At 43.3% G+C, this 27,243-nt stretch overlaps 1 protein-coding gene and 1 long non-coding RNA gene across 2 annotated transcripts in view; both read left to right on the top strand.

The window, feature by feature from the left end:
- Positions 1 to 27,243, top strand: part of LOC119161930 (visual pigment-like receptor peropsin) — a 321,513-nt gene that overhangs the window by 237,022 nt on the left and 57,248 nt on the right. The window contains exon 4 of the mRNA XM_075880059.1: positions 3,241 to 3,472. Within this exon, the coding sequence (XP_075736174.1) occupies positions 3,241 to 3,472 (232 nt within the window). The remainder of the gene's footprint in view (positions 1 to 3,240; positions 3,473 to 27,243) is intronic.
- LOC142776426 (uncharacterized) lies at positions 16,670 to 27,011 on the top strand. Its single transcript, XR_012887526.1, has 2 exons — positions 16,670 to 16,759; positions 20,181 to 27,011. It is a non-coding gene; the product is annotated as an uncharacterized LOC142776426 (long non-coding RNA).

The raw sequence follows: 27,243 nt of genomic DNA, 5'->3' as shown, positions 1-27,243 counted from the left end.
ACAAAAGAACAGGACGTCGTCTTGTAATCATGTCCTGTCCTCTCGTCTTATGAATGTGTGCTTTCTGCGCTCAAAATTCCCGTCAACTATGCGCCATCTTACTGAACTTCTAGTTTTGTTAAACCTGCTCATTACATCATGGCTCCCGAGTACGCCAGTTTTGCTTGATTCGCGAAGCCCTTGCGTGTTTATAAAAAAAATATCAGTTGTAGTACAAGTGCTCAATAGAATGCACTGAACTTTCGCCAGCTTACTTCTGAAGGCTCAAGGAATGCTCAACATAACACAGATTATTATTCAAATTTTGGTGTTCATATGGTAGCAACATTAGGAGGAATGGAAGTGCGTAACTGATTGTGGCTATCTCGGTATTTTCGGTGACGGTGTAACTCAGTTTTTTTTTTTGGTGGGATAATTATCGCTGCAAAGTGACCCCTTAACATGTGCTAGAGTCACTTCGCTCTCGACACATATACGCTCGCTGCGTCAGGTGATAAACACACGGATCAGTTGCATTTGTCACAGTCACCTGGCGGGATTTCGTGTTTCTTAGGCAGGCATAGTTTTATCGTTTATGGGTAATTATGAGCAAATGTTGAACCTTAGATTCATACTGTAATACTGTAATGAATGTAGCAGCCTCACAACAACGATGTTCTATTCACACGGTTTATTAAGGGCGAACTGGTGCCCAAAGTGAACGACGCACAGCAATCAAGAAGATCCAAGGCGGTAGTTTTCGTGAGCCTCTGCCTCGAGCACCCTCGTTCTCTTCTTCTTCACGCGCGTTGGCTGTTCGGCGGAGTACCGGGCGCATGCACGGCCGGCTCGTGCATTGTGGCTGGCTTCGTCGCTCGTAGTCGTGCCGTTAGCGTTTCTCTGGTTGCCGAAGTCCGCGTTGCGCGGAGCAATGGTAATTTCCTGTGGCAATACAATGTTGAGTGTGTTTTGAATTCCCCGTAATTAAGCTTTGTAAACAGGATGTACTACCAAACTTTACGTCATAATTGTCTTCGTACGAGCGCACACTGTTTAAAACGTAGAAAACACACATAAGAACCGTGATCTCCATTTCACTTTAAACTACGTAAATGCAACATTTATAGAAGAGCTGGTCGAAGGGGTAGTAGTGATGTCAGACGGCACTCTACAACTTTCGGAAATGCGCGTGAGGAGCATTTAGATTATTCTTCTTTAACACCTGCTCATGCAAAAGACTTGTCATTTAATCACTGAGATTTGATTCCACCATACGATTAAAACATAGGAGGTTTATAAAAAAGTTTATAAAATTCTGCAGTTGAAGCTTTCACAATATTTTTCCAGTAGACCTGAAGCCAGCATTTTACTGGAGTCTTCTTCAAAACGTGGTTTTTCACGTGATAATGAATCTGAGATTAAGTGCTTTTGTTTTGCTAACGTGAATGCTAACCTAAACACAGAATAAGATATCGCTGCTCCAGACAAAGGGAATACATATCAATTACCACATGCAGCTTGCTCTCCACCTATAGTTTCCAAGGTTTTGAGGCATCTTAGTGCAAGCAGTAACACTAGGACACATGTAGGACACAGTAACACTAGGAGACACTTGGACACACTAGGACACATCTATCAGAGTAAATTACCACTATTAAAACTTCCCAGCGTGTGAGCTAACCGCTGGTGCTCTTGTGTACGTCTTATTGTGCCTAGTGTAAAATGGCGGTGGTCTGCTTTCACTTTTCAAACTTCATTTCCCCTCCAGCAATTTTGTCTTCAAACCTTCCTGGTTAAAAAACACAAGGTAGCCTTATTCGCCAAGGGACTGCGGAGACTTCGCGTGGAGGTGGCACTAGTTCGATAACTCGCCTATGTCAGGCCACAAAATTTTCACTGATTATGGAATGTCTGGCCACATTTCTCAGCCTGAGCGTCAGCGGCTACACTCACGCACCCGTTGCGAACACGCCCTGGTCTAAGCAGATGCGCTGACGCACGACGCATACAGTGGGCCCACAGGGCCACCATACTATGATTTTTAGCTCTATAGGCGCAACAACAAAATAATTTGAACGTCACCAACGAAGTTATGTATTTTTAAATGTTTATGCTGCTGCACAAGCTTTGGCATGAAAAAATCTGAATTCAGCGCCTAATGTAGCGATAATTGTGTGACTAATGCTGTGGTAATTTAGTTTTATGTCGATTTTAGTGCAGTTTTTCAATTCTGCTCTAAACCCTGCGGTAATCTTATTCTTGGCAGGCGTTGGTGCAGTTATAAATGCCACTCTGAATTTTGCTCTAGTGTACCTTTTGCGTACCGAATCTCGCGAAGGTAAGAAACTCCGAGTGTTTGCGCCGACAAAAGCCAAAAATTCAAGCTCACGGAAAAAGTCATTTCGGTTCCCAACTGGAAGGCTTGTTCACAAGTGAAATAAAAACACGTGTCAAGCTGTCCACCTTATGTAGAGAGGTCGAGGGGGGGGGGGGGGGGGCAGGCTAAAAAGTTCTGACTCAACAATCCAAGTTATTTCTATATAAACGTGGCCTGGGAACTTTTGGCCAACACTGTATGTTTGAAAATATGACACAGGCAGAGCGCATACACTCACAGTAGATTATCTTCGTTCTGGTGGAAAGTGCACGGAGTGGTTTCTATCACTAGCTACTGAAGATAGAGACACTGTGACAGTTCTTTTTCACGATCGAGAACACGTACCTTCGCCCAGTTGATTGTGCGTACGTATTTGTATAGCTCTCAGCCTTGCGCTCAGTGTAACTCCACTGCCACGAAAGCTAAGGAAGCGCATAGCACGGACAACCTAGTGATTACCTTGGCAATCAGCCACTTCCCATCCCCTCAGCTATCGGACGCTTGCCGAGGCGTTTACGCCGTATCTTGTGCGGCGCGTGCATCAGCCGGATATTTCAGTAGCGCTTTTCGTGATTTTAGGAAAAATAAGATTACTTTTTTTTGTTATTCATGTAACGCACATTATTTTAGACTTCATTGGTTTATTTGGACTAATTTTAGGCACTTCTATCCTTGTTTTGCGCTTGTATAGACCACTGCATGACCATGCTACTTGAGACAGAAGAACTACAAGCTGGGCTCGACAGATGCTATGCACTGTGAAAAAACACTTGCCGCCCCTTTTAGTTTGCGCATCCTGCTGCGAATGTGGTTGGTAGCCTGATGTATGGGCTTCAAGTGAAATTTCTGATTTATAACTTTCTTGGCTTGGTTTTTTTTCGCAGGTATGGCATGGAGCCTTCATTCCAGTCATGCACGATTGACTGGCGACACAACGATGCCAGCTACAAGTCGTTCACGGTGGTCTACTTCGTGCTCGGATTTCTAGTTCCGGCTTGCATCGTCGTGGTCTGCTACCGCACTTCATCGGCCCACATCCGGGTCCCAAAGCCCACTGTTGTCCGTCCGCATGATATGAATGATGATTTCTGGGCAAACCAGGACACAGTGACCATGGTGCGTCCTCTTTGCGGAAATTTCTTGCTAGACACTGCCCGTTTGTATTTGTGTAGCTTAGCAGGTCAGATTCTGCCCTGCTGAGCTCTGATTCGCACTCGCATTCCAGCCACGCAGGCTACATTTAAGTCGAGGAAAGGGGAAGAACACCCACGTACTTACAGTTTTTGAATGTTGAGGACGTCTATATATGTTAAGTATTGTTCAGGGTAGTAAGAGGGACAAGCAGAACACACAGGAGAAAGGACCTCTGACAGGCTGGCAGACGTTTTGATAGGAGGACCTATCTTTGTGAGGAGCACCTTTAATCTTTGCTGTGTTATTTTCAAGGAGGTTAGTATTGACGTCATGTCTGGTGGTTCCTCATACCTTTATTGGTATCACCGTCTAGAAAGAAAAAAATCTCTAAAGCAAAAGACGGCAGTCCTTGCTTCATTTCGCCCCGCCGCGGTGGTCTAGTGGCTAAGGTACTCGGCTGCTGACCCGCACGTCGCGGGTTCGAATCCCGGCTGCGGCGGCTGCATTTCCGATGGAGGTGGAAATGTTGTAGGCCCGTGAGCTCAGATTTGGGTGCACGTTAAAGAACCCCAGGTGGTCGAAATTTTCGGAGCTTACACTAAGGCGTCTCTCATAATCATATGCTGGTTTTGGGATGTTAAACCACACATATCAATCAATCTTGCTCCATTTCAAACAAAGTTGCATAGACTCTCAGGAATATCAACTCAGACGTAAGCGGGGGTGTTCAAATGGGGCCGGCGAGAGAATAACAGAAGTAAGGAAGGGCGGCCCGGGGCGAGCCGTACAACAAAGAGAGAATCGCTACAGACACGACGAAGGAAAGAGCGGAGCATGGAGCGCTGAAAAATGGCATAGAGGCGCTGCTGCGTCCAGCTAAGAGAAAATTAAGATGTTGGTGAACTTTTATTTTCGAAAAAATGGCTATCAGGAAGCATGACCAGAAGGCAAATAAAAAAAGTGAGATGCGAGCAGCTTACTTTTTTTAATCACTTACCGCCAGCACCTTGACATTTAAAATTACGCCGCCTGCTTCTCCCCCTTTTCTATTCCGCTTTTTTCACGATGCCCTGGCGTCTGCACCCTTCCCTAGCGGGAAGGCAGCGAAACGACTACCAGTCTCGAAGGCTTTCGTTCTAGCAATATGTAGGTTCTCGCGGCCTTTTGCAAACCTTACCATAACGCTAGAGGGCAGCACAAGAAAATGGAAGAGGCGCATTGTCTTTCTATTGCGCTTCAACACATAGGTAGTATTTTAGATTCGAAGCATCTTTTGGAGTCACGTGTGCAACGCCGCACGTACGTGCGTCTATACGAGCGCGCCGACACGCATTCCCCTCCCCAGAGTTGTGGGGGCGATTCCAAGGAGGCCACGCCACAGCTGCGCGTTGACGTCACGCTCCCCTCATGCACTTCAGTCGCAGGTGCGTGCTGACGTCTCTCTCTCTCACCCGCAGCATGGTCGCTGCAGCGCCCATAGCTGCTGGCTCCTCCACCCGCTCACAACACTTTTCTCTCGCTTCGCCCTCTCCAACGCCGGCGGCACTTACCACACGTCAAGTGAAAGGATTCTTTCGGCTCGTTCATCTGCGATGAGACTTTTACGAAACCGAACCTCCCCCCCCCCTTGTATTTGCGGTTCAAACAAACGTTTATTCGAGTAAACGATACACCGAGTTTCGCTTCAAACCGTTCTTCCAGCACCCGCATCGACGCCCGTTTCAACCGGGTCAACGCCGTGCGCACCGCTTCTGATTCGCATTCCATCAGAGCTCCCTTCGGGAAGATGCTCCATAATGTTGGGGGCAGGAGGGTGGAACAGGATGATGCCATTATCCTCTACGACATTCGCAGTAGGTGCATGCGGCACTGCTCTGCTAGGTTTCCACGTTTCATGCTTAACTCTTTCTTGCGTCGCGTGTGTGGCAGTTCTCGTATTTTTGTATCGGTCATTCTTTTTTTTTCTCCTCTTCGCAGGCGTTCGCACAATACAGTTTTCTATAAATACACTAGAGCAAACTCTGTCGCTAGTGTCTATAGACGCTGCAGTGCATGGTGCTTCAGAGAGCATGGTAATGATGGGTAGTACACACATTTGTCTAATCCTTGTACTTTTGGCTCTCGTTAGATTCGTGTGGTTTAAAGCCGATTTGTCATGAAACAAAAATCAGCAAATGTTGAGCAGTTACGCTTCACTCTCTTAACATTTTCGATTTATCATTTCCAATTGGCTCATGAAGTTTACAATAGTCCGTTCTTTCATTTGAAAGCAAATTAAAACGCAGCTATAAACAACCCCACAAGCGCGTTCGAGGTCCGCAAGTACGAAGACCTGGAAAATCCATGTGCGATTTCTCGCTCCCATGGTCGCTGAACAATCGGAGTACCAAAGTTCACTCTGGTAAATTTTACGTAACTCTAAGGTTCACTCAACCTCCTTGTCTTTCTCCTCGCAGTAGGCTCCTTTTCTCTCCAGGCTCGCCGAAATGATTTATGACGAAGGCTGGATGACACCAGCGAAATGTACGCAATGCTGTAATACCTCTTTCACACACGGCAGTTTGACTGTACTTCAAGGAAGTGCACGTCGGTGCTAGCGTCATTCGAATTCTGTCGCACGGCAACGTTTAGTGCCACTCACTTCAAAGTGCGCTTGTCTGCGAGTACGCTTGCCAGCTCACCTCACTATAAGACGGAATTGCCTAGCCTCGGTAGTGATGGCTCGAGAATAAATTATCTAAAGCCAAGTTTATGGCATATTTCAACTTTTGTTTCATTCATAAGGATATAATTTTTTCAATTAAACATGCTGTGCCACCAAGAATTTTTGTGATATTCTCACTGTCAGGCAGTGTACGGTACAGTGACGACCGCTATAATTAGATTCCCAGCGCACACTGTGCAACGGCCACAGCGGCCATGTTTGTATGTAAAATTTAAGTTATTAACACATTTTACGTAGAGCATATTGCCCGATATAACAATTATCTGTTGTGAATTGTAAGCACCTATCACCAACACCACAATTTGTGAAGTACACTGCCCTATCACCATGGCAGTGTGCCGGCAATTTGACCTTTCGAGAGCGAAAATGCACTCGTTGAAAATTACACTCAATTCATCAGTGTGACGGGGTCATTCAGCAGTGTGGGAGTAAAAGCAACACACGATATTCTGCCTTGGTAATTGAATTGAAAGGTCCTGTCCCTGCATATACGACGGCAGTGATGAATCACGTTCATAGAATTTTGGGGGCAAAGAACAACACTCACAAGGCGAGATGACAGGATGGCCGCTTACTGTCATAAAACTTTATAATAAGGCTTCGCCTGCAAATAGCACCAAAAACACACACTAGTGGACACAGGCGAATGCATTGTTAAACACGTTTTCAATTAACTAAAAAAAAACACCTCGCCTGTACGGAAGGCGCAGCACAGTCACAGCGAAAGCTAAAAGAGCGGCCTTTCGGAGCCTTTTAAAAAAACTCATTGGGTAACTACTGCCAGCACACTTGCTTGATACCCACCAGAGCATTAATAATAAATTTTTTGGTAGTAGTGCCGCGTTCTTTATGCTATTTTTCGTCATTCTTCTGAGAAGCGTGGTATTCGTTAAACACTTGCAAGGAATTTTGTGCCATTTGTTCATGCAGTGGCTGACGACAATGAGGAATTATGCCTCAAGTGTGTATGCGCCACAGGTAATAGGTGAACAAGAACAAGCTTTCGTAATGAATTGAAGCATCAGACCACCCACCATGGTTACGCTATTCGCCTTGTGCGATGACTGGTTGTTCGTTCGCTGTTTTAAAATGCTTTATAAGCCGTATTAACGCGATTGCTTTCCCGACATCAAGCCTGTCTAAGGCAAGTTTGTCAACAAGTCATAAGCACCAGCGTAGCTCAGTGGTTGAATACTAGGCTGGTATCCAGCGGACCCGGTTTCAAGCCCCACTGTCACATTGGTGCTAGTTTTTTTTTTCTATTTCGCGCGATGTGATTACGGACACCAGTGGTGGATGCGGCGGCGGACAACTGCGCGTGACCCTAGTACTGATCTCATAACAGCTTTCGCTATAGAATTATGAAGATATTAAGCTTCTGTCTTCATGAGATCTCCCACTGTGCCACTGACGAACATTCCCTCTAGCTTCCTGGTATGGTACGCTTCAAGCAAGCCTCTCGTCATAAACACGAATCATGTAGAGGAGCAATGCACTTTATTTATTTATTTATTTATTTATTTATTTATTTATTTATTTTCCTCAAGGGTCCCTAAAAGAAGGGACATTACATGAAGGGTGGGCATGCAAGACATTGGTGAAGGCAAAGTTGGATGTGCAACAAAACAAAAAACAGCAATTTTAGGATATAGCTGAAGTGGCAGAAACAAACAAAATAAAAAGAGAAGAGGGGGGGGGGGGTAACAGATACATTCGTTTGTGAAGTCTAGATAAAAACAATTTGCAGTGACAAAAGATACCACTTATAAAGTACAAAACATTGCCAAGTACACAAAATATACATACACGCCATACTAGGAAGATGACACCAGAAACCATTACACAAGAATTAGCATTGCAAGTCACACAAAAAAAATTATTACGGTTCAGTGATAGTTGACAGGAAATTTTTACAGGCTTCTGCATCCTGAATGCTAACAATCGTATCCGGTAGGGCGTTCCATTCCTTAGCTGTCTGAATGAAGAAAGATTCGGCAAATGTGGTAGTTTTGAGACGAGGGTAACGTACTTGCATAGTGTTGCAACAACGATCAGAGAAATAGGGGCGTTGGGTGACGTAAATGCTGGATGGGGATGCGGGATAGACCAGATATGCATTTTCACAAGATATGCGAGGCGCCTCCTTTCTGGAATGTAGCACAAGAGTAGAAAGGCTGACGTATGCGAACGCCACGCTCTCGGCTGTGCACTCTCATGTATTGGGTGAGAGAGGGGGGTCATGCATAGTTACCATAACCCATAGGGGGAGATGATAGTGGCCCGTAGGGAGCTTCTGTTGAAGAGGTATAAAGACGCACACATGAGGAGAGCTTTGTAAGAGTATCGTTAACTTGCTAAAACGTGAGGGCTCGTAAATGTTGTCTAAAGTCTTGAACAAATATTTAGTGAAAAATCGCATCGCATTCCGAACACCGCAACAATGCCCACTTGAAAGCATGCAACGCCTATACGAGTTGTATAAAAAAAGTCACCATCCTAAGAGAAGAAACTTATCCCTTATCCGGGCTTCTGAAGTTCCTTCTTCGCACGACCCCAAGCCAGATCAGCAGTCAGGTCACGGGTGTCAGGTTCCCTAAGCAGGCGCTGGGGATTCTTCTATCTCCGAGAACATTCACTTGGAATGAGACTCATGAGACTCAGCCCTCGTATGCCTTGTTCTTTTTCGTACAGTCACACGCGCCTACTGATCGTGCGTAATCATGCACTTGCTTGCGTCCGCAGCTAAAGGGCCCCTAAACAACCTTTAAAAATCGAAAAAAATGAGGGTGTTATACTATTTTTGCATTTCTTTCTTATTGAGAAACTTCGTGACGCCAGCCACCTATTCACGTGACGTCATGAGAAAATGAGCCTCGGTTGGTTAATACACGTAGTATGCATTATATTGTCTCTTACCATGCTTTAAGTTACTGTCACATGCCCGTTCTGCCTTTTTCTCGTATGACTATCGTGTGCGATCAGCATATTGAAGCTCGCTTTGCTCGTCTTCGACTGAGTAATCGGCCATGAAAATGTGTAGCCAAAAAGTGCGACATCCTGATAGGCTCAATGCTTGATGCTCACCATGCTGACAATGTGTGCGTGTCTCATGAAGCAATAAGTGTCGTGGAGGAGATGGCACATTTAGAAAAGGCAGTGAACACAAGAAGGAAACCACTCTCACTCCTTCGAATTCAGACGTCTTCAGAAGGCAATGATTTGCCCTGAAACATCGAGTTTTTTTTTTTTTTTCGTGTCTGAAAACCGTGACGTCGTCTTCGTTGGGATTTCGTACGGCATCTCAAGAGTCGTATTTTACCACTAGTCACAATCACGTCATCTTCTGGCACGTTTTGTGTGTGTGTGTGTGTGTGTGTGTGTGTGTGTGTGTGTGTGTGTGTGTGTGTGTGTGTGTGTGTGTGTGTGTGTGTGTGTGTGTGTGTGTGTGTGTGTGTGTGTGTGTGTTCGTGCGTGCGTGCGTGCGCGCGCGCGCGCCATGGTGATAATCCGCAATAATGCCGCGAGCCCTGAATTCCTGTCGGCCGTGTGAGAACAACCATGGAAGGGAATATCCAAGCACTGTGCTTGTTTGCAAACCCGCTGCGACGGTACGCTGCACCGGCTGTCTCGAGATGAAGCACTGCGCCTCAGCTCTTCGATGAGAGCTTCAATGAGTGGATCGTGATCCGCCACCTTGGTGCGCTAGCACGGCGTGCTGGTATTTATTGCGGTGTCGCAATGACGAGACCTTACCGCTACTGTGTCCGGCGCATCGCTCCACTACTGCAGGCGTGTCTGAAGTCATGATGAAATATTATATGTGGGGTTTTACGTCCCAAAACTACGATATGGTTATGAGAGACGCCGTAGTGAACGGCTTGGAAAATATTTACCATCAGGTGTCCTTTAACGTGCACTGACATCACGCAGTGCAAGGGCCTGCACCATTTCACCTCCATCAAAATGTGACCGCAGGGGCCAGGATCAAACCTGCTACCTTTCGGGTCAGCAGCTGAACAGCCTAGCGACTGATCCACTGAGGCGGACAACTCGTCAAACGTGGCACTATGGAACATTAATATAAAATCAATCATATAGGGCTTCGTCCATCGCAATGGTGAAGCGGTTACGTTGCTCGGATGCTGATCCTAAAGTTGTGGGTTCGACTTAGACTGCGGCGGTCTCATTTCAATGGAAATGGAATGGTAGATGCCCGTGTAATTTGCGATAAAAATGCACGTTGAAGATATTCCTGGAGGCCTCCAATAGGGCGCCTCTAATAACTATATATATATATATATATATATATATATATATATATATATATATATATATATATATATATATATATATATATATATATATATATATATACAGTGATTTCGTCACGTACAACACTTGATATTCTATAATTCTTATTATTCAGTGTCACAAACTTTATTTCGGGAGCGCTTATGAAGGGTTGGATTCAGAGAAAGATGCGAGTCAGCGATAACACGACAAACCCACATTTTGATACTACACAAAATGGCAAACAGTAATGTGGCCCTCAGAATGCACTCCCAAAAAATAAACAAGTACACAATAATCGGCTATACAAGAGAATCCATAGCTAACACGGATTGAAGACAAGTTATACACTTAACCCTAATCTGTTTCTAGCCAAGAGGGCGTCTCAGTGGCCACTCTCATGCGCTCTCGCATTAGTAGAACATTCTTACTGTTTCGATGCCACTCTCGGAGCTACGACGAAATGGTATACCTTCGTCGTATACATCCTGGGAACCGTCACCGTACGAGCCGCTCAACTTCATAGCCAGTTGGTTCAGGTCTTCGTCGTTTCCTCCGGCTCAGTTAGGCTACGCATAACTTTTCAACGGCGTCTTGACTGTGGTGTGAGCCGTTTACGTTCTGTCTCGGAGCGGAGGAGCTGGAGTCCTCCCAGGAACTGCTGTGGCCGGTTGTGGCAAGTCTGGATAGCCTCACTCGATTTTTCCTATATTGATGGGTACTCCTCCAATCTCTTCGCCGACATTTTTAGAACCGGGCGGTTCTGCAGCTTCCGTCGTAGTGGCGACGTTGACCTTCTGTCTTCGCAGCTCGGTGTCCCAATGCGAAGTGTCAGCTTATCCTCTGTAATTTTTTTTCTCTGATCGGGTAGCGTGCCACGAGTCTTTCTCCGCCCAATCTGTTGCGTCTATGTGGCTGGTGTGCATGCACTCGGGTGACTCTACTTTTCTCGAACACCGTCACGACGGTTCCACGTCCGGCACGCGTCTCGTGCCTCTCCTTTACTCATGACATAGCCCCCCCCCCTTTAAAGACATTTTTCTCAAAAAAGTGCTTATTCCCGTTTTTGATACGATGTACGCAAGGCTGTGCCTTGTTCTCTCTGGGGTTCTTTCTTTTTCCAGTTCTTTGACTTCATCGCGCTCTTATTCACCCCTCACTGCACTTTTTTTTTACGCATCATCGCTGCTATTCATCTGGCACAACGCCACACCATCACACACTTTCACCAATACGCACCAAACACTACGTGGTCGAGTGTATTGTACTACACTCGACCGTTCACATGTCCACAAGTCCCTACACTCACAAGATTAACGGTACCCAGTACTCAATGTTCCAAAAATAAGTACAATATACAGCCCCAGTTTGAAAATCTTTTTCTTGCAAAAGCCATTACCAATAGGTGACCGGTAATATGGGCAATTCCAGGGAACTGTGGGCTACGACGGATTCCGGTTCGACGCACCACGCGGGTTAGCAATGGCACGCGCGCATTTTTGTACCGCTCCGTTGAAAAAAAACACCTCAGTGCTTTAGAAGTCTTTTTTTTTTGTTTTTGCTAACCGTGACTGTGACGATGACCGGGTACGAAAGCCATGAACGGTAAGGAAACTTTATCGCACTAGAATGGTCTGCAATGCTTTTATGCTGCTCGGTGGTATCAGTTTGGCTAGCAGATCAGTCTATACAGAAAACAGTTTTCATTGTAAGATACGTTAATGCAGATAAAAAAATCACTATTTTGAAGATCTCAAGGGATGGAGATGACTGTAGCACTGTGCTAAAAGTTTCTTTCGGGATCGCTGCTTCGGCCGACATCGTCGGTCGATCGGCATGAAACGCAGCACCTATAGGACGCATTGAGGTATCTTTTTTTTTTTCTCACCTTCTGTGCGCTATAAGATGAATTTCTTAGCCGAAGCCAAATGCCTATTTAAACGTAAATCTTGATCAACCTGCGCGGCACGACGGCACATAAACAATACAGGCAGACATAGACGGCGCCGAATAATCTGAAATCTGCGCTTGTTTAACGCACTTTTTTTTATTTTGAGTGCCGTCCTGGCGCACAGTTTGACCAAGATAAACGCAAATGCACTCTTCCAGCATTTCGTGTAAACTTACTCTCGAGTGAAGCTTTTGCTATTTCTGTGATATATATGGGTGCAATGGCCGGCGCTCATCTCGTATGGCGGGTAGATTTCACCCGCGCGTTCCCTTAATATCTTTGCAGGCGCGTCTGCGCGACAATTTATTTCTCAATATACTATTCACAGCAAAATCATGCGTAACCTTTTTTTAGTGTGGAATACACACGTATTTGTGATAAATTGTTTTCGCACACTCTGGATTCAACGTTCCGTACTCAAAGGCTACCTGTCACTGTGGTCCTCTTCACAGCCGCGGCCAACCTCATTTTTCTTTCTTCGTTTTATGGCAATCGATTCATGCGTTTGCCTTTCACACTCGAGTTGGAGAAGCCAACGGCTGAAGAACCGACCATGGTTTACCAGGACGAAGATAAACGGGTGACCGCGCGCGTGAATCCCGAATAATCTGGGGCTTGCGGCGAAGCGGTTCACCGTCTTCTACTCTTATCGAACCGGAAGCCGGTAGCAGGCGGTGAATTCCACAATTCCTCGCTCTTTTACTGGTCACCTATTGCATACGGGTGGCTTAAAGGGCCACTCGTCAGGCTCCCAAAATGCAAAAAAAGAGCGCAGTATTCTTTTCTGATATTTCTCGTCCTTCTTGGCGCACTATGGCGACGTAGACAGTAGTTTTCATGACGTCTACAGCGTACATGCTCTCGATTTGTTGACATATGCGAAATATCGCAAGTTATTTGTCTCCAGCACTGCTTTTCCACGCAGCCACTCATCCGTTCTTCTTTGTCTCGCATGAATATCATGCACAATCAACTGATCAAGCTTCATTTTTTGTGTTCACAACTGCGCAAGCGGCGATAACAGCATGCAGCCAAGAAGCGCAAAATCCTGGTAGACTCTAGCGCTTAGTGCTGATATTGTTCACGTGCATTCAAGAACTGACGGGTGAGAAGGATGCATCGTGTGTATGAAGAAGAGGAGAAAATCACCTCTTCGTCTTTAAACGTGGGGTGGTGAGTGGGCCTTTTAGTCGCTGCTTTTCACATTCCTCGTCTTTTTGAGCTTCTTCCTGCGCCTACTCGCTACCCACCATCTTGATCGATTGACACAAGCTTATCTCACTGTCTTCGACGCCTCTTCAAACCAACTTTTCTAGGCTGCGTTTTATCCTTCAACACCCTCTTCGCTTCCCAATCTCTTAAATCCAATTTATGCGTTCTCATAACCTTCCTTCTTGTTCTTGCATGTCTACTACTCACAACTTTATCAACCTTTCTCGCTTCCTTATAATCGCCTTGACACGCCAATGCTTTCGGAGTAGTAGTAAACAACTTTACTAAGGCATCTGACGGTTTCCTAAGTGGCGAGGGCTGTCAGGCAATGTCTGGTCGCCACCTCGTCCACGCGTTTGATGGCCCGGAGCTGGGCGTCCAGGTTTGTGGTTGTGAGGATTCTCTCTTAGGCATAGGCGTACCAGCCAGGGGAGAGGGGGCAGGGGGGGGGGGTCGAGCCTCCCCTCCCCACTAAGAAAACTTAGGGAGACTGAGCACCCTCACCTTCAACAGTGATCACTGTTGGCTGGGCGCTGGGGAAAGCAACCATTATGGCGAAGTTTCCTTCACCGCAGTAATCACTTAAATATGTTGTTACGAAGGAATACCACAATATAGTGAAATTTCTTCAACATTTTTGCTGTGATGATTCTTCTTGTTAGTACGCCCCTGCCCCCAGGCCTTACTTGAATATGGCTGCCCTAGGAAGTTTGTTGGGGCAGGGTCTTTGTTGCATTTTCAGGTCATGTGGTTCAAGGTTGCGGTCTGTGTCTTGCAAAGGGTGCATGTAGATGTGAATAAGTTTTGGTATATGTGTCTGTATATGTACAAGGAAGCGAATGAGTTGGTTTGAAGTCACCGCCAAGTGATTTGTGGAGCATTTGGAGCTCTCCTCGTTCCTTTTACTGTTGTGTGTTTTACCATGGGCGTCTGAGGAACTGGTTTCGTCGTATTCCTCTCTCGAGCTTTCTTTCGCACTTTCACCATGCTTCATTCCTCAATTTGGGCGTTAATCTCTTACCCGCTATGCCCTGCCTCTCGGTTGTCTGTAGGCGTCGCTTTCTCTTACTCTGTGCCCTCTTCAACAACAGTGACCCTGTTGCGCTGTTTTTCTTTCGCACTCTGTTAGAAGGCGCTCGTCATTAGCACAACCGACGTGCTCTCTATAGAGCATATTGCTCTCTATCAATGGGGCTCTCACGATCGGGCACTCTCACTTTTCCCGATGAAACCTCTATAGGACTTTTCTCGTCGTTTCCATTTCTTTTGACAAGTACCAATCGCAGTTGTCGCTCACGTTTCTGCTTTTTTCGTGCATAGGCTTCGAGCGCTAGTGCGTGTTTTGCCTCGAACTCCTGTTTCATCCGTTTTTTCTCCTCTTCAGTGAACTTTAAGTCTTGTTCTTTATCGAGCTTTCGCTCACGAATGGCTCTCGGTATCTTTCCAAATCGATATTTGTTACCCCCGATGATAATGTGGCGGGGCTGAACAAAGAATAAATCCTGACAGAGGCTTGCCATTTAATGTCATGGATCTTATACCGGGAGCGCTTAGGAAGGGTTGGATTGAGAGAGAGACGCGAGTTTGCGGTAACTCGACAAACCCATTTTTATACTACACAAAATGGCAAACGTTAATCTGACACTCAGAATTCACTCCTAAAAATAAACAAGTACACAATAATCGGCTATACACGCAAAACCATAACTAACACTGATTCGAGAAAAGTTCGATCCTTAGCCCTAATCTGTCTCTAGCCAAGATGGCGTGTCGGTGGCCACTCTCATGGGCTTTCGCAATAGCAGAACACTCTTACTGTTCTGATGCCACCCTGGAATGTAACTTAGAAGCGTGGCGGAGTTACGAAGAAGTGGTACCGTCGTCGTATTCGTCCTGGAAACCGTCGCCGTACGAGCCACTCCACCTCATAGCCGGTTGGTTCAGGTCTTCGTCGTATCTTCCGGCTCAGGCACCCTGGCTCTTTCTCTGTAGCCCTTCCGTAAACAAGTGAAAGAGGCATCAATTTTCCAATGGAATTACCGAGGCCTTAAACCCCACATTCCGGATTTTCGGCCTTCTGAACTCAGAACTCGTCAACGCCATCTTGACTGTGGTATACGGGCTGTGTACGTTGTCTCGACGCGGAGAAGCTATAGTCCTCCCAGGAACTCCTGTGACAGGTTGTGACAAGTCCGGACAGCTTCACTTGATTCTTCCGAAATCGATGGCCACTCCTCCAACCTCTTCGCCGACATCCTCAGAACCGGGCAACTCTACTGCTTGCGTCACGATAGCGATGGAAGCGGTAGAGGTCACCCTCTGGAGTTTTTCATCTCGGCTCGGGAAGCGTGCCACGAGCGTTTCTCCAACGAATCTCCTGCGTCTACGTGGCTGGTGCGTGTGCCCACGGGTGAGTCTCCTCTCCTCGTGCACCATTGCCGTGGTTCCAGGTTCGGCACATGCCTCGTGCATCGCCTTTATCCAAGACATTCAGGATAACCTCCCAGGCATACGCTCAGAATTTCTATGTATGCAGATGACGGATGTGTCTGTAGCTAGACCAATGTAGGCTCTTACACTGCAAAACATTGCGCGTATTTACGGACAGAAAAGCGGACACAGTGTCCAAGAAATAAACACACTCCATCCTTTCGCCAACATCAAGGATACAGCACACGTTTAAGAATCACAGACTTCACCACTTCGCGAATATTATGAATACAGCACACGTTTACCAGAGATGTTTCACTGAATAGTGCAAAACAAAACAAAAAATAGACGAAAGTAATCATTTGCAATACGTATGACATCCAGAAATCTATACTAATATGGCCATCGCATACTATCGTTGCATCCATCGCAGAGACGCGTTCTGCACCGCTTTTCTTCTACGAAACTGTATTTGTTCCCAAATGGCGGTTTAAGCGGGCATCACGGAAAGAGGAACCATTCGACCGCGGCGGGCGCACCGCCATCGTCACTCATCCGTCGGCAGTCACTACTCTAGTCCGTGCCCTCCTCAACGGTCAGGACACACACACGGAACAGGACCCGGCTGGCGCTGCCTTTTTGTCTGGTCTATATCTTGGAGGTGAGTGCCTACCTTATTATTTACTCGCCGTTTGGGTTACAGCTCGTGCCACTAATGATCTGTGTCATGTATCACCTACGCAATATCTCAGATTAGACCGCTTCGAGTGAAGCTGAGGCCATAAACGCAGTGCTCCTTATTTGATGTCGTTTTCGCACGGCTTGTATCATGCATAATTTTTCTCAGACGGAGTGCGTACTGCGAGCAGAAAATACATTATTTATTGAAATCGAGGATTGATTGCGTTGGTAGTGTTTACATTTCGAGCATGACGTTTCATTGCGCTCTGATTACTTGTCCACAGCAGTTGCATTACTCTATGCCGACAGTGTGCGGGCTTGTCAGCAGCGCAATGCAGCCGTGTAATGTGTGCGCCTCCCTTTATGCTGGCGGCGTTAGGTGAGCCTCTGTTTACGGTGCCTGTACGCCGTTGCGCCGTAAGACGAGACGATATCTACCGTGAAATCTTGGCACGCTGCAGCCTACCGGCGTGTTCTCCGCGTCGGGCCGAAGTTCATCTTTCCTCCGCGTTGTCTAATAAAAGGTGGCTGGCGGCAGGTAGCACCCAAGTGCGAACAGCCAGAAAGACTTTTTAACTCAAGAAATCTAAAACAGCATGTGAATTTTTCCCGAAAGCTAGAAACCATGACTCGTAAAACGCGTTCTAAAGACTAATAATAAGAGGCTGTGCTTCGTCTGCCGCGGTGGTATAGTGGTTACGGTGGTCGGCTGCTGGCCCAAAGGCCACGTGTTCGATGCCCGCCTTGGTTGTCGCGTTGTGATGGACGATAGTGGTAGAGGCTCGTGTACTGTGCAATATCAGTGCACCATAAAGATCACCACATGGTGAAAATTTCCCGGCCTCTCCACCACGGCGTCCTTCATATTAATATCGTAATGTTGGGGCATAAAACCCCAGGATTGTTTTGAAAAATTCGTTAGCACAAAATTTTCTGTGCACAAAATTTTCTGTGTAGAACAATCGTAGAATTTTCAGTACATGAAGAATATGGTTCATATTGGGAATTTTTTTTCATATAGAGATAACATTTAGTGAAATATTATAGTTCGTATCAGCTAATTATCAGAGTTTTCTTTCTGTAGGCAAAGAGTAATTTGATATGTGTACAGCACGAAATATTTTTATAGATGGTAAAAAAGTTAGAAAGTTGTGCGTTCTTATACATGTTTTGGTAGTAAATTTAGCATTGAGGTGGTTCTATACTAACAAACTATGGTAAATAACACATTTACTATTAACCTTCATTGATTACTGTCAGAGAAAGTCATTAAATTGTTTTTTATTTTAAAAGATAAAAACTTTTTTGATGTGTTTGCTGGACTCTGTGCTTGCCCGTGTTTATACCCTGAAGCAATGCGTCCTTGTGATGAGTACTAGCTGCACAGGCATGAGGAATATTTAGACAACATATCAATTTCCTCCGTACTTACATTAATAGTTTGCTATCAAGTACTAGCCTGCATGAGTAAACGAGAGTTCCAAACTGTACTAGGGTGCATTTAACCACATGCAGCTATCTTCTGACTGTTCGAATAGAGCGCTTATGCAACACTGGTAGGTGGCACCGATACATGCAAGAACTTATTACCTGTGCGATAAGAGTTGGAAGCGGACAGAACACCACAATTATGAAAAGGATCTATTGAAATCAGAAAAAAATTTGTTTTTATCTTGAACCAATATAGCTGTATTAAAGTGACAATGCCTGCTAGTAGAGTGACAATGCGGTGCTACATGCCACTGAGTATTTGCAGAAAAGTTTAGACGCACGAATGAAAAAAAAAAGAGAATACGAATACACTGCTAACTACAGGCATTTATTAAAGCCTCTGCAGATTATATGGCTGGTGCTCTTTTCAGTTAAAGACTGCTGGTCGAAGATTGGAAAAATGAAAAAAACGTTAAAACTATGGTGGGGCACTTCTCATGAATGTAGATGATTCTTTTAAGGTGCAGCTTCATTAAAACATTGCGTTCTTTCTCTTGAGTTCTAATTGAAGTTTGCAGGGTGAAAGCTACTCAATATTTTTGATGTCACTTCCACATTAAAAGGAACAGAGTTGATACCTTAATATTGGGACTGAAATAAAATTAATTATTTTTTTCAATTGGAAACAAACCTTAGCATTTATATCAGCAGAAGCTTTTGCATTCACAAAAGGTATGCCTTTTTTGCACACTCTCAAGTCTATGTGCTTCGGTCATTACTGGCTTATATATAGAAAAGTGGTTTACATGATGGGTTGCAATAGTGCCAACTTTTGTATACTAAATTGGAAAGCTCTTATTCTTTTCAGAGGGAACTGAAATATTACAGGGCAAGTAATTGGCTCAGGAGATTAGTGTCAAGATTTTTTTGAAGCCCATATACCCTTACTTTTATACTTTGTTGCATATACTTGATTTAACCCACTCGCTATAAACATACTGTTTTTTTTTGTTCTGTTAGTGTTATACCTGGGATATATTTATTATTCACAGTGCAGCAGAGGGCACAAAGATAACTATAAAAAGTGTGGTTTTAAACATTCTCATGGACTAAATCATAATACAATACAGTGAATCCCATGATTTGTGAACATCAATTTCATGTAAAAAATTCAATGGCAAGCTGTCTTGGCTGCAGTTCTTTTTACTCCTTGAGTCAATTGCTACTAAGTTAATATATATATTTTTGTGTAAACGTAGGAGCAGTCAGCATATCAAGGGTTTACCTGATATGTCGATTGCACTGATGCCTCAGGAGTAGCTGATGGTACAATATTGTGCCTGCACTCACATCTGTTCTTTTAAGAGCACAGACTTCAGGTTTATCAAAATCAGGTGCATGCCACAGTGCCATGATGCGCACATTATAATTGCTGCCAGGTAAAACAGCGCTTCATTGTAGCTTGTTGAGTCATGTATGAGCATAAATTTATTGTTTATTACATTGTTTTAAATAAGGATAGCCATAATTGCAAACACACTCGACATTGCTTCAATACGATGCGTGATTATTCTTTTCTGGAGCATTTACAACCACTAGTGTGGCTATGTACACCACCTGGAATTCCAAGGTTTAAAAGCAGCCGCAGCTGATATTTACTGTATCTTTTCATTGAAATTTTTCACTCATTGTGAAGCTGCTATTATTGACAACAGATGTACTGTTATGCTGTCTCTTTAATGCTTACTCCGAGATTTCCAAAGTGCATTCTTGCTGTTCCTGAGTTACCATAGGCAGTGAATCACACGTGGGGCATACCCACATCCCACAGACAGTAGTGTGCAAGTATGCACAAACGTGACTGATGAAAAAGACTTGACATCGTGTTAGACAAGCATGCCACATTTTTCATGTCACGGGGCCATGACACAGCAGTTAAAATGTCACACTCATTATTTATTCTCTTCCAGGGGCTGCTTCTACTGTTCTTGAGCCAGCCGTCACCTCTCATGCCAGCGCCCCTATGACTGTTCATGCCACAAGCACCTTGGTGACCTGATGTTGCAGGAATTTGTGTCGCCAGATCACCAGCAAACTATCAAGTGCCATCATTTTCGCTGCATCCTCTACTGCCAATTCTGGATGGTTCAGCGTTCAATCCAGCAGCGTGAAACAGTGAAGGTGATCAAGCAGCTCATAAGCACACCTATATCTTTGTTGCATGAGGATATAGCACTACAATCAAGATTCCATACTTATTGTTAATGTTCTTTCACATTAGTGAGTGTGAAACAAACCTGTATCATGCAGATGATGTTTACTTTGTTGTCAATATCCAGTTTGAAATTCGCTTTCGACATCGCACATTCAAAACATAGCTTTCGAAACCTGACCTTAAAGACCTGCGGTTGTAATTCCTGCATTGAATTTTACACTGGCAACCTCGAGCTGTAGTGAGTGCAAAAATTAATTACTGGCAACCTAGCAAGAATATTGTAAACATCGCTGGCACATTGTTACTGTGTTTGACCGCATACCAAATTAGTCAGCTAGAGCACAAAAAGTCAAAACAGCACCCACTAGGGCATCCAAATTTTCGTTCGTAATTTTACATTAATTCAGTGGAATGAGTGGCGGTGCCATGAAGGAGTGCATAGAAAGTCAGCAACTATACCTTGATTTTAAAAGCGCATGCTTAGGCCACTTTTCAACTAGTAATATGAGACCCATCATTGCCAACTTGTATAACATTTGGGAAGTTTATTCTGTGATGAGTAGCATCTTTTCTGTTGCAACGAAAGGCCTCTAGCTGGAAGTACGTAACATCACTTTCAAATATCAGTGCGGTTTTCGTAAGTCTTTTCATGTGACACTAGACTTGCTGGCCTGTGTGACTGTATACATTTGTTACTTGACATAGGCTCTCATGTTGACGCATTGTTTCTATATTTTTCCACAGCCCTTGATAGGGTTTCTCGCTACATATTTTACTAACACAGCAAAACATTCCTCTGAATGTGCTCATTTGGGGAAAAGACTTTCTTTTGTACAGACCTCCGTTTACATCTGTTAATAATGACAACTTTTATTCTGCTTATGTGACATCTGCTGCATTCGGGGGAAGTGAGCTCTGGGAGGCCTGTAGCGAGAGGGGTGCCTCAGAAGTTTGTTCCCCCCCCCCCAAATTCGCATGTTGTGGGTTGTCCTATTGAGCATAAGTAATGAAGAAAGTCATATTTCATGGCCATCAACATGTGCCCCACCCCCCTCCGAAAAACATTCTTGGCTACGGGGCTGTCTCTTTATGAGCTCGTTATTTCTTCTCGCTTGTTCTTTATCGTTTGTTTTTACCTCGCATTGTCTGCATGTGTATGAAATACAGGGCGTTTCAAGGAATGTGTCCAATAGTCTTTAAAAATCAGAGAAAGCAGGTACTTGCGCGCTCGTTGTGGCATTGCCTTTCCTGTGACAAAAAGAATCTTCAGATAGGCACAAACTATAATTGCAGCAGTAAATACAGCAATAAGACAATTACCTCTTTTACCAGTGATAGTTGCTGGTCGACTCAAATGGGAAAATTGAAGTTCTTCCTATGAAAAGTCCTTAGCCACTTTGAAATTTTTCAAAAGTAGCCACTGATAATCACCGTGGAGTAATGCAATGTGTCTTAATTTAGCTGTCGAAACGAAAACCGATTCACTAGACAGCACATCTACTATTCATTTCGACAACGTTCTCAATGACGACACAGTTTTTCTAGCCGTTATCAACCGTCAATTTATACACTTTGCTTTGTGCCCACTTATTCACGCTCACTTAATCTTCTTCCCCAATGCAACAGCAACAGTGTCGCCATGGAAGGCATTGTCGAAGTCCCCGTGTGCGCAAATTTGGGCGCACGTTAAAGAACCCCAGGTGGTCAAAATTTCCGAAGTCCTCCAGTACGGCGTCTCTCATAATCATATAGTGGGTTTGGGACGTTGAACCCCAAATATCATCATCAATATGGCTGATGAAACTTTCACATTTTTCTCCAAGAGCGAAACTCGTCCTGGTCTTTTATTTTTGTTGCCAAAAATTTTCCTCCCTATTTATGAGAGCCTATTATTTGGCGCCAAGTAAGGTAAAAGGTGTTAAACAACAATTTTTTTTCACAAGAAGTTTTGGAATGCACTCGATAAAAGACATTTCTGGCAAGGTAATGAAGGCAAGGTAATGAATGACGATATCAAACCAGCTGCCGTGAAATATGTAATGGATATAATTTGCAGTCCTTTAACCCACGTCATTAACTGCATGCTCGAACAGGGTGTGTTTCCAGAAGCACTCAAGCTGGCTAGAGTGTGCCCGGTGCACAAAGGTGGCACAGACTACACTTTTAATAATTACCGCCCTATATCGGTATTACCAGTCATGTCAAAGATTTTTGAGACAGTCATAAACGTTCGCGTTGATGGTTTTGTTCAAAAGTACTCTATTATGTCTGACGTGCAATATGGGTTTCGAAAAAAAAGATCCTGTGAAGAAGCATTACTTTCTATAAAACATGAAATAATAAATAACATTGAACAAAGATTATACACCATTGGTCTTTTTCTAGATTTAAGAAAAGCTTTTGATTCTGTGAGCCACGCCATTTTGTTGACTAAGATATATGATTGTGGGATAAGAGGGATAGCACATGACTTGATTCGAAGTTATCTACAAAACAGGTATCAGTATGTATCTATTAACAATTCCAAATCTACGAAATTAAAGATACTACAAGGCGTCCCGCAGGGATCTATACTTGGACCCTTGTTGTTTAACTTGTACATAAACGATCTTGCTTATATACCATATTCCCAAAGTGTAATTATGTATGCTGATGATACAAATGTATTTTTTGCTGGAAAGTCGCTGCAAATGCTACAAATTTCAATAAATAATTACTTAAAACTACTTATGTCGTGGTTGCACAGCAACCAATTGCAACTCAATGTCAATAAAACAAAATACATTATTTTTGCCCCTATTAACAAGCCGATCAATTTTAAGCTAGCAATACTGTTTCAAAATGTGCAAATAGAACAGGTAGAGGCTCATAAATTCCTGGGCATATGGTTTAGAGGCGATATGTCCTGGACGACACATGTGGAAAAATTGTCCGCTGAACTGAGTAAAATCACGGGATGCTTTAATAAAATCCGGGATCTGATACCGCTCTGGCTTAAAAAAGTATTATATTACTCCATGTTCTACTCTCGCCTTACATATTGCATGCTAGTCTGGGGTACAACATACTCAAAGAATTATCAGAAATTGATAATATTGCAAAAGAGAGTCCTTAGATGCTTTGAAAACTACACAGGTAGGCTTCGAGATTTGCGAACGCATGATTTGTTTATTAAACACAATTTGCTAAAAGCTAACCAAATGTACTATTATAGAATATTTCAGCATATAAAAAAGAACAAGCTCTACACAGCTAAATCACCCCAATCAAAATGTCGTTATTCTCTACGCAATGAAACTAGGGTAATACCGAAGTTCCGAACAGCTTATGGCCGGCAGCATATAGGCTACCAGGTTCCGCATTTAATAAATCACCTAAGCCCCCTTGATTTTAATACTATGTCGAAAAAATCTATGAAACTGTATATTATAAATCATCAATTGGAATATGTATGATGCGTATCTTTTTTCGTGTCATACTGTTATGTTTTTTGTTTTTTTTCACAAATGAATAATGCCATTCACACTCGTTGCCTATGTTATATTTTACTGAAGTCAGTATATTTTATTCTGTATAATAATAATCTTATGTATTTTGCGACTGTTTATTGTGCATATTTCTTTGGTATTCCGGGCTGCTTATCCGGATTGATTTGATTTAACCTACATGTTATCTTTTTATCATGTATTATTCATCAGATGGTCTGTATACTGCTTATATGATCTTTAATTTCATATGAATTTCTGTGATGAATTTTGTATTGCCATATGTACCGCTGATGCTGAGTGCCAACAGGAGTGGGAGCCCTTTGTCAGGCCTTTGTAGCCTTTTGCTCCTGCTCCTTGTTTCTGTAATGGAAGCAAAATAAACTTCAAACTTCAAACTTCAAACTTCAAGTTATCTAACTTTAAAATAATGATTGATGTATATCAATTCTTTGAGGGCCTTTCACACGAGCAATATTGAATAAAGTTGCCACATTTAGGTTTTGTTCCGGGAACATGGTAAGTTCCAAGGACACAAATAAAATATGTGCTCGTGGCCTGTCAACATGCTACAAATTAAAAATAATTTTGGCACTGATGGTATAGCAGATACTCTGAAAAAAATTGTGTCACTTTTTTTGGGAAACCTCAGTAATCAGCATCAAATACTTGCCTTGGTGGTTGGACTCTAATGTGCACAAAATTTCATTTTAAAGCTCTATGGACAAGCTAGTTATGAGTGGAATCACTAGAGAGCGTTATTTTAAAATTTGTAAAATATATTTTTGAAATATGTATCTGCACCAGCTTTTCGCCTATGTAACTCAAGCGACATGAAACACTCGCAAGGTCAATCTTCAGCAGAATCCCACTGACCTGGAATACAGAGAGCGAATTTGGTACTCTCTACAGAGTAATTGAAACGGGAATAAGGTAATCATATGCATTCGATTGCCAATGGAGAGGTGCTACAAGGACTGGGTTCAGTGTGGTGACTTCCAGGTGAGCTTTATAGATATAAAGTCAGACATCCTGCTTTCCTGGGAAGTTCTGCAAATGCAGTAGGTGTGTTTTATACACTTAATAAAAATATTTAGTCATATTCAGCACATATGTCTTATATCATGCTAGTAGCATTTATGCAGTACACTGATAAACGCTATCGTAAAAGAACCATTTCTTATTTTTCTGGTTTTCAGGAGAGCACCCTGATCCCTGAGATCTAAAGCCTGTCATATGAATTCAGTAGCGAAAAAAAACTTTAAATTAGGAACTGGTAGCCAAGGCCATAGTCTCGTTTATGTTGTGCGTAACGAATAATTCTATACTGTATACTTTTTAATGGCTTGATGGCTCACCTGAGATTCATCACCAGTGGCATAGCCAGGAAGGCAAAAGGAGCTTCTTAATTCCCCCACCCCCAGCACAGCCCAGGTAATTTTTTTATCCTAAAGCCGTGGATTGTCCTTCTACTGCGACCAGTTTGTGACCACCTAGTTTATCGTTGACTCAGCAGAAGGCGCTAGTGTGAGTGACAAACAGACAGACGGATTCACGGTTACCGATAAATCCCTCTGAAGCTTCGCCCCACACATCATCATTCACTTCGTAGATATGCTGTGATTCTCTTAGTTCTGCGTGTACATACCTACATGCACACATACAAACACACAAGAATGTACACAAAGTATGACCGAAGTCGCCTGCCCTTCAAACACCACCCCCACACGAAAAATATCTTTTTGGGAGACTACTGGTCTCCACACTTTAGCGACATTCATTGTAGCACACCTCTGTTGGCAATGGAATGCAGATGATAACCCCTTTCCAATTTCAATTGCTCCGCATCAAGCTTGCTGTGTGTACCCCAGGTATGTGGAAGTCTGTTGAAGATTGCCCTTGCGAGTGCTTCATGCTGCTTGAGTTAAGCAGGGGTAAAGCTGGTGGAGATACCTAATTTCAAAACAATTCTTCTCGAGTTTAAATAATAATACCCTTTAGTAACTTCACCTATATTGAGTTAGTACATAGAGCTTCAAAATTAAATGTTGTTCATATTTTTGTCTGACCACCGAAGCAAGCTTTTTAAAGCTGAATACAGAGCTTTTCCCAAAAAAGTGAAATTCACAATTTTTTTAGACTGCCTGCTAAACTTCAGTGCGTAAATTATTTTTAATTTGTAGCATTTCAAAAAGTCACCAGCACACATTTTGCTTCCTTGAAATTTGCCATGTTACCAGAACAAAATACCAAACCTGGAAACATTATTCAATATTGCTCATGGAAAAAGCTCTCGAAGAATTGATATACATAAGTGATTCATTATTTTCAGTTAGATCACTTCATTATCTTGCCGGAAATGCCATTTATTGAATGCATTCCAAAACGACTTTTGAAAAATTTTTGTTTGATGACTTTTAGCTTAGTCGGCGCCATAAGACAGACTCTCATAACTAGGGAGCAAATTATTTGGCAACAAAATAAATGACCAGGACGAGTTTCCACCTTCGAGAAACGTGAAAATTTTTTCTGCCATGTTGTGGTCGTCGAAAGAATGCTGGGTAATTTTGCATGGCACAACCCTAATTGTTGTATTGTTTAATACATTGAATTACTCTTTTGCTCCTTTTGCCTCAGCTAATATTGTTAGCCAATATTTTGATGTGTTTATGAAGTTATTTGTGATTTCAGCCATTTCATTTTGTATGATATATATTATTATTTATTATGTGTGATCATTTATTTCTGTGCTGCAAGCCAGTGCATCTAACAAGGCCTATTAGGCGTCTTGAAATGAATAAATTATTTGTGTTCGCACTGTTTTTTGCTCTGTAGTCACCTGGTGTGGTTGTGCTGACAAAATGTTTTTCCTTTTTTTTTAGAAAAGAAGTCTGTACAATGCTGTTACAATAGGAAAACATCACAGGTGCTTTAGGTATCTGGAAGTTATGATATTCCTTCTTTGTATTTTAAATTTCAGATACAAAGCCGCCGAAATAAAATTAATTTTTTGACAATTTTTGTTTACAGAATCTGTAGCATGTGTGTGCTGTATTTCGTTTTATTATCATGGGAAAATAAAATTAAATTTCAGTGAATAAGAAAGTTGTCCTTGTTAGTTTTTAAACATTTGAATTCACTTCGTACGTTTTTTAGCATTCGCAGGTGCAGTCAAAAGCTCCCAGGTGACGCTGCCACAGGATTAGTTGGAATAGTGGCCTGGGAAATTTTGAATGACCTTGTACTTGCAGAAGAAAGATCTGCTGAATACGTATGCCTCATGTTTAATCTAATGGAAACACATTTGCCATTTACAGACATGTAGCAATAGTA

Source organism: Rhipicephalus microplus, chromosome X (genome assembly GCF_043290135.1).
Source record: "Rhipicephalus microplus isolate Deutch F79 chromosome X, USDA_Rmic, whole genome shotgun sequence".
In the NCBI taxonomy this organism is placed as follows: domain Eukaryota; kingdom Metazoa; phylum Arthropoda; class Arachnida; order Ixodida; family Ixodidae; genus Rhipicephalus; species Rhipicephalus microplus.
Note: the sequence above shows the minus strand (reverse complement) of the source record. Positions and strands in the feature narration are given on the sequence as shown.